Raw genomic sequence first — 8,437 nt, 5'->3', positions numbered from 1 at the left:
GAAATATATCCTACTTCTATTATTTAACATTTACCTAAAATGTGTAACATACTAATTTCATATTAATTTATATAGATTTTTAAATAGAAACTTTAAGACTAGTTTAAAGGAAGCAAAACTACAGAAACTGTTTTATTTAATATGTTCAAAAGTTAAAGTTATTGCCCTTTTAAAAATACCTTAGGATCCGAGCACAGTGGTGAACACCTATAATTCTAGTGGCTCCAGTGGTTGAAGCAAGATGATTTCAAGTTCAAGGCTCTAAGCTACTTAGCAAGACCCTATGTCAAAATTAAAAATTAATAAAAAAAGGGCTGGGGATGTGGATCAGTAGTTAAGTGCTCCTGGGTTCAGTCCCCCATACCAAAATAATAATAATACCATTAGGAAAAAAATGCATAATTGGTCATAACTTTATTATATATATTAAGAGAATAATACAATTATTCCAACCTTTAGCAATCAATCATAATTAATTTTTAAAGATTCATCTCCAGTTAAGTCCCATAAACCAGTGGTTCTTAACTAATGATAGATATACACACAAAATGTGGCCTTGAGAGTAGCCACATAGAGAGGTTGGTACCATTGTCCCAATACCATACACTAAAACAGGTAGCATCCTCCATTTCCATTTATTCCTAGAGCTGTCCCTCCAATTTACCCAGTGAGTCTTTCAGGCCTTCTGCCACTGTTCCATCCAAAAATCTTAATGTCTCAAGGGCAGGGTTCATCTCTCCTTGGAGATATAATTTTCTTCTTGCAGGTGGCATACTTGATTTCCTGAAACATCCTGACATCTCATACCTTCCTGCTCTTATGTGAGGAGCTGAGGATTTTAAAATCCATGGTGAGTAACTGTGCCACAAACAATTCAGTTCATGGCCAAGGGAAAAAATACCATAGTCTTACTTTGCTAACAATCCATGTATGGCTGAACCTCCCAATATCTACTCCAGTTGTCAGGGCCGTAGGAAGATCCTCTTGGTGTGTGGTTCTTCCCAGTTCCTTTCCCTCATCATGAAAATATAAGTAGAAACTAACTAATGAAATGTAGTCTTAAATATAAGTACCTAAATATGCTCAACTATTCTGTAAAATGATTCCCTGATTTCAGAAGATCTATTTTGGGTAATCCAAGACTATCTAAAATCTAAGATAAAGAATCCAATTTTACCTCCAAACTGGTGAGTCCCCTCCTTTCTTCTCAAACTAGTAATTAAAGATGTAGGAATGCCAACTTAGGCTGGGCTTCTATTCTCTGCCTCCAGAAATAAGCCACATTTCATGAAAGGTTAAAAATCCCACTAATTAATCTTATTAACTTAGTTGTTACTGTTCTGGATCCTCTAGTAATACTAACCAAATTATGTTCCTCTTGATAAAATTAACCAATCCTATCCAAAGCTCCTTCAAGAGGAAGGGGCAGAACCAGTTATGCTGTGCAGAATATCCATTAGTTTTGCAAGGAATCTGAAGGGTTTCCTATAGATTCTGTGTTATAACCCCAGTCTGTGCCATAGCTCCCCTCAAACTTGCTGACCCAATACACCTTTGCTACAAAAATAGACATATGGCTATCAATATGTCCATGTCATTCTGGGTGTACTAATATTCACTCTCTAACAAAAGACAAGGAAAGGACCCACCATGGTTTACAGCACCCCAGACCTCGCCAATAAGTGATTCTATATCTAGTTGGACTACAGATTTTAGGACATTGTCTTCAGAAGGCAATTACAGATTATCTACAGCAGCTGTATGCACCAAATCTTAGCCAGGAGGCCTAACCTCCCCTATAACTAAAGATTACACTAGTGCAGGCCAAAATTGCCACTATATACCTGGTAAAGGCAGAACAGTCAGAGATCCAGGAACCCATCCCTACCATAATGCATAAAGGAACTTTGGTACTGTCACTTGCCGCAACTTTATGGTTGTAAGTCATCCTTGTTGGAGGCCTACAACATGAACTACTGGCTAGCTTCACTCCAGTTTCAGAACTTCTCAGATTAAAAAGCTACATCTCAATCATAGGTACATCTTTGGAGGAAAAAAACACCATGCCCAAGGACCCATCTTACAGCCATTAGCCAATGCCTTTCTCAAGTACTCTGGCATCAACTTCATATCCAATTTCTTTTCACATTCCTTATGGAGTCCACAGGTCCTCAAGAAAAAGAATGAGGTCTACTTCTAGAAAAACTGAGATTTCAATGAAATCAGAGATTGTATTTACTTCTTGCTTCTCCTATAGTTACTGGTTTTCCAACTTCTAGGTGCCCAGTCTAAGAGTGTGCTTATAAAACAGGTCTCCATTATATAGTGCTGTCACTTAACATATACTCTGCCAATTACTTCTTACATGACATAGATAGGACTACAGTCTACTAAACTACTGTCTACTGACATCTTATTACTCTCCTAATAGGACAACCTGGGAATACCTGATCTAAACAGTGCTTTGTCCCTCCTGTAACACTGTTCCCAAAATGAATATTTGAGAACCACAATAGTAGTATTTGGAAGAAAATTCTTTATGATAAAGGGACCTACAAGATGCCAAATAAGGTACTAACAGTTCTAGAATAAGAATTCTTAAAGCTAACTTTATTGTCATCTCCCAGAAGTTATTAGGATGCCGTGTGTGTGTGTGTGTGTGTGTGTGTGTGTGTGTGTGTGTGTGTTTACATAGTACTAGGGATATAACCCTGGGGTCCTTTAAAACTGAGCTATCCTCAGCCTTTTTTATTTTGAGAACAGGGTCTCACTAAGTGCCCAGGGTAGCCTCAAACTTGAAATCCTCCTGCCTCAGCCTCCCAAGTAACTAGGATTACAGTCATGTATCACCACACCTGACAAGACGCCCCTCTTAAAGTGCATGCCCTCCAATTTTAAATGTCACCTGTCCTCCACTTGCCATTCTTAAACTACTGGATCAAACCAAACACAACTGAGTACCCAAATGGTTATCTGTTTTATCAGTAGTGTGCCTCCAATAGAGAATCTGACTGATTCACCTTCCATATCATCACAGAAGTGAGATCCAAGTTACTACACTCCTCCACTCAAAATATCCTGTCTTCTGTAGTAATTATACCCTCTCTTTTTCTGGTTCTCCTATTTTCTTGTACCTCCAGTACTACAAATATCTAAGTTAAGTGTCTGCACAAGTAACAGACTGTAAAAAAGAACTCAATATTAACACCCTCCAACAAACCAACTTCTGTGTATTGATCAGCACTGGGCCGTAAGAAAGATCAATGCAAGATAACTGTGTATTAGTCCATGACAGAAACTATAACAATGCTATAAGAGCACTAACAAAGGCAGAGATTATCATCTCACTGATTTTCCAAATGTTTTCCTTCATTAATGTAAACAAATGACATCTTTCACTCTGCTCTAGTATGTCTTGGTAATTCTAGTAAGTAACCAGAATACAAAAGCCCAAAATGATAACTAAAAAGTCCAAAGGGAACATTTGTAGAAATGGTCCTTCCAACTTTAGAATGCCTTCATTCTTTTCCAAGCAATGTTTCCAAGTAACCAGGAATCCCTCATCTTGATCATTTTAAAGAGAATCTGGAGCTGAATGGTGGCACCTAAAATAAATCTGTGAAAACTACGAGGACAATAGTTTACTTCAGAGTGAGCCCTCTGCTCGTTACCATACAATGAATGGATATTCCAAGGCATGTTCTCATGTTAAATTTTGGCCTAGTTGCCCAATCACCTGAGCTATAACACTGGCTTACTATATTATAGTTACTGTATAAATTGGTACCTTAACATCTTCTCTGTGATATTCTCTTATGGAGCCTTGAAGTTTCCCTAAATCCAGTTTGAGATTCCTGGAGCATTGATCATTTCCTCCCTGCACCATCACCTTCAACAAATGCAACAGAACAGATCTGAATAAGGTACTTATAAACTTTTAAACTTTAATAAGTTAAAACATCAAAAGAATTTAACAGCAAAATCTACTTGAAAGTAAGCAAACTAATATTTATAATTTCTATACAATTTCTAAATTGTATTATTTTGATTCACCAATAAGAAATCAAATTAATATATGTGGATAACAAAATTAAGCCTATAAGAAACAGAAAACATTAAAGTATTTACAAATTGTTAGCTATATCTGTAACCTGTAAAGTTTAAAATTAACATACCAAATTCTGCTAGTTTTATAGTTTATCATATAAACAACTTTATACATTTATGTATTAGCCTATCAATAAGAATAAATGTCAGCCAGCTGTGGTGTCACACATCTGTAATCCCAGTGACAGGCAGGAGGATCACAAGTTCAAGCCAGGCTCAGTAACTTAGCAAGACTCTGTCTCAAAATAAAAAGGGTTGCGGATGTGGCTCAGTGGTTAAGCACCTCTGGGTTCAATCCCTGGTACCAAAAAAAAGGTAATTGTCATTTTTCAGTAGTCTTAAAAAAAAAAAAAAAAACCTGAGGGCTGGGGATGTAGCTCAGTGGTAGAGCACTTGCCTAGCATGCGCAAGGCCCTGGCTTGAATCTCCAACACCACCAAAAAAAGAACTTATCAAAATAGCAGTGGTGGCAAATAATTGTTATTTTAAGAGAGTCAAGATTAGGGATATAGCTCAGTGGTAGAGTGGCTAGCGTGGACAAGGCACCGGGTTTACTCCCCAATACCACACAAATATACACACACACACACAAAAAAAAAAAAAAAAATCCCTTATGATATCTCATCATCAAGAAAAGTATAAAAATTTAAAGCCCAGTGAAATTAGCAGAAAACTTAATTCTGAAACTTCTATTTTAAGTAATTAAGTGTGAGGCTAGAGCCATCTACTGGTTGAAGTGTAATGTTACAAAACACAACTGTTTGGACTGACTGACAAAGTAGGGAGTCCTAGTAGGCATGGAGTTTAAATGAATGAATATGGGCAAAAATCATATGGTTTTTAAAAGAATCTGCAAAAACCCAATGTTAACAAAGTAGGGCTGCCTATAAAAGCTGAGGCTGGGAGGCTCCAACCCCTCTCTCAATAAAAGGAGTCACTGTACTTATTGGCCTGAGAAGCAGAAGTAATGAGAGGTAGTTTGGGCAAACAGATAACATAACTGTGGTTTAAGAGGAGGTATAATGGGGGGAAAATATCAGCAATTTTCTCTCTTACCCACATTTCCCCTAGAGACATCTTAGAACATTGGTGCACAAAAGACAGTGGTTGATGGGCATGGAGAAATGGAAATAGTCTTCACCTGAAAGGCTACAAACCATTGTTCACGGGCACATGGAGTATGTGCTCAGAAAACACTAGTATAACCTTCCTGAAAATGAAAATAACACATTGCTTTTACCCCAAGCCAGTAAGAAATGAGCTTTTAGGTCCTGTGAGCTTTCACCAGCCAAGCCCTGGACTGGTCAAGTCTTGGAAACAAAAGCCCAGTTTCAGGTCCCAACCTCCTCCCTTCAAAAGGACATGGATGTCCATAGAATCGAGGCAAGAAAAAGAGATCTCCAAGTCCCCTCTCTGTAGCAGAGACCCCCAGCCTGGACAGCAACTTGTCAGCTAGGTTTGGGGTAACAGGCTGAAGCAAAGTTGCAAAGACACGCAAACATTCCAAAGCCACATGAAGCACAGTACCCAGCCAGAGAGCATCTGCTGGGCTCTCCCAGTTCAATTTCCACGGTGCATGCCTTTGGACAAAACCATTAGTTTGCCGAACACAGCTGGACACTGCCTCCAGAGCCTTATAGATCTGAAAGTTATCATAATACTCTGCTACCTGCTTGGGCAAACTAGCCATTGCACTCACGAGAGCATAATCCTCTGCCTGAGCACGAACTGATGGTCCCACCAACCCTGGCTTACTAGGGAAGCAGGTAGTGCAAAAGGCTGGATAGGTTCCAGAAGGGTTTATTCTTTTAGCAGTGCATCGGTTCAAAAGACCCCCCAAGGCATCTGCCAGCTCAGAGTCCAGCAACTTAACCACCTTCTCATCGTAGTAGTCACAGTCCCAGCTAGGAACACCCTGCCGAAGAAGAAAATAACGGAAGCCGTCCACAGTATATCGATCAAGGCAAGTCCTGGGATCCACCACGTTGCCCAAGCTCTTGGACATCTTTTGGCCACACACCGTCCAGTGGGAGTGGACATAGATGCGATGTGGTGGGCTCAATCCAGCCCCTAAGAGAAGGGCAGGCCAATAGATGGCATGAAATTTGAGTATATCCTTACCTATGATATGAGATGTGGCTGGCCACCAAGATTTGAACTCAGCATTGGGGTAGCCAATTATGGTGAGGTAGTTGACCAGGGCATCCAGCCATACATAGATGGTCTGTGAATCGTCCCCAGGAACTGGAATGCCCCAGTGCAGGTGGCTGCTCCTTCGAGAAACAGATAGATCTGGTAGCTCCTCCTCCAACCATTGAAGGACTCCGTGATAGAATGGCTCTGGAGTGATGGCCTGAGGGTTGCTTCGCAGCCAACGTTGTAGTGGCTCCTGGAACTGAGAAAGCCTGAAAATATAGTTTTCTTCCTTGGTCCAGGAGACAGGATGCCCGCTCTCGAGAGATACAGGGCAGGAATCCCCCGACGGGCCCGGCTGCCAGGTGACCTTGGCCTCAGGAAGGAAGCACTCGTCAGAGGCGCAATACCAACCTTCATAGAGCCCTTTGTAGAGCAGACCCCGGGACTTCAGCACCCCCCAGAAGTGCTGCACGGCCACCCGGTGCCGGGCCTCCGTGGTGCGGATAAAGTCGGTGGAGGAGATGCCAGCCTTCTGGAAAAGTTGCTGAAACTGGGCAGAGACTCGATCGCACAGCTCAATCGGGGCCACGCCGGCAGTGGCCGCCGCCTGTTGAATTTTCAGACCGTGCTCGTCGGTGCCTGTAGAGAATCGGGTTGCGGCAGTTCTGGGAACTCGGAGGCGACGGTGGCGGCAAAGGGCATCTGCCAAGAGTGCAGAATACAGGTGTCCGATGTGCGGCGCCGCGTTCACGTAGAAAATGGGTGTGGTGAAGTATGCGCGCGTGTCCTGAGGATCATCGCGGGTACACTGAGAACCTGAACCATAGTGGCGTGGGCCAGAACTCTCCAGGAGAGAGACCCTGCGGGTCCCCGAGTATCCCAGCAGCCTGAGGACAGATATTCGCAGCATAGTTCCAGCCGGCCTAAGCTGTGGAGACGGCGTCTTAAACGCACGTGTGAGGGGCGCATGCGCAGCCAAGCCGCCCAGAAGCTTCCGCCCCGAAAACCAATGGAATTCGGCCGTAAGCGCCCGCCCCCGCTCCCATCCTCCACAGGCTCTGCGCCAGTAGATTTCTTGGCGGAAGTCGGCGGGAAAATAGCCCCTTTTCTGTTATAAAATCTTCAGCTCCCTTCTCTTAAATTGTGGTTTTACACTCATGGATCTGTTTCCCTTTCTAGGCAGGACATTCCTCTACATATGCCCTGGTCTATATATGAAAAGTCAATCTAAATTTTATTTCAGAACTTAAACTTAAGGGAAGAATAAGAGCTGAAAAAGTTAGAGAAATATTTTATGTAAACAGTTTTTGCTGAATCAAGATGTAGATTTGATCTGCTAAATCCTTCCCATAGACACTTGAGATCCAGGGAAGTAGACTGCAATGTTGCTGCTGTGCACATAAAGAATAATAATTTTCAAATTTATTTTTCAAGAGGAGTTAATTTTTTTTAATGGTCTTGATAATCTTCTAGGAGTGTTTTTCAAGTTTGCTTTTAGTAATGGGACTCTAGTTTGGGGGCAGGAGAAACCTCAGGAGCCCAGAATTGAAGTAATAGTCTGTAGTTCATAACACACTCTCATATTTGGGTTACACCCTCTCCCCACTTAATTAATACTTCTTTCCTTGTGGTACTGAGAATTGAACCCAGTGCTAGACAAAGGCTTTGCCATTGAATTACATTCCAAGTGCTCCCTCATGTAACTTAGGGGTTCATGATATACATGTAATTAAAAAAAAAAAAAAGGATGGAACAACTGGGTGCGGTGTAATCTCAGCTACTTGTGAAACTGGAGCATCAGGATTGCAAATTGGAGGCCAACCTTAGCAACACAGGTGAAACTCTCAAAAAAAAAAAAAAAGATGTCGCTGTGGTAGAGCTCCCTGGGCTCAATCAATAGTCAAAAAAAAAAAAAAAAAGGATGGAACAACTGGGTGCGGTGTAATCTCAGCTACTTGTGAAACTGGAGCATCAGGATTGCAAATTGGAGGCCAACCTTAGCAACACAGGTGAAACTCTCAAAAAAAAAAAAAAAAAAAGATGTCGCTGTGGTAGAGCTCCCTGGGCTCAATCCCTAGTCAAAAAAAAAGAATGGAGTACCTTGTGAACCCACAATCTAACCAAAGTGAAGTACTAGAAATGGTTCTCAAAGTATCTTCCCCAGGAAAGCAGAAAACTAGAAGCATCTGGAATT

The 8,437-nt window shown here is 41.5% G+C and overlaps 1 protein-coding gene across 1 annotated transcript; it reads right to left on the bottom strand.

Annotated features, from left to right (window-relative positions):
• Nucleotides 1-5,085: 5,085 nt before the first annotated feature.
• On the bottom strand, nucleotides 5,086-7,225 carry Mars2 (methionyl-tRNA synthetase 2, mitochondrial). The gene has a single exon (XM_005324337.5). The coding sequence runs from the start codon at nucleotides 7,151-7,153 to the stop codon at nucleotides 5,372-5,374; it is 1,782 nt and encodes a 593-aa protein (XP_005324394.1). The 5' UTR covers nucleotides 7,154-7,225; the 3' UTR covers nucleotides 5,086-5,371.
• Nucleotides 7,226-8,437: the final 1,212 nt, after the last annotated feature.

This window comes from Ictidomys tridecemlineatus, chromosome 7 (genome assembly GCF_052094955.1).
Source record: "Ictidomys tridecemlineatus isolate mIctTri1 chromosome 7, mIctTri1.hap1, whole genome shotgun sequence".
Classification (NCBI taxonomy): domain Eukaryota; kingdom Metazoa; phylum Chordata; class Mammalia; order Rodentia; family Sciuridae; genus Ictidomys; species Ictidomys tridecemlineatus.
This window is presented reverse-complemented; position numbering and strand designations above follow the sequence as displayed.

Bases quoted from the DNA above. Each gene is read 5' to 3' on its own strand.
- Mars2 (XM_005324337.5), bottom strand. From the start codon at position 7,153: ATGCTGCGAATATCTGTCCTCAGGCTGCTGGGATACTCGGGGACCCGC.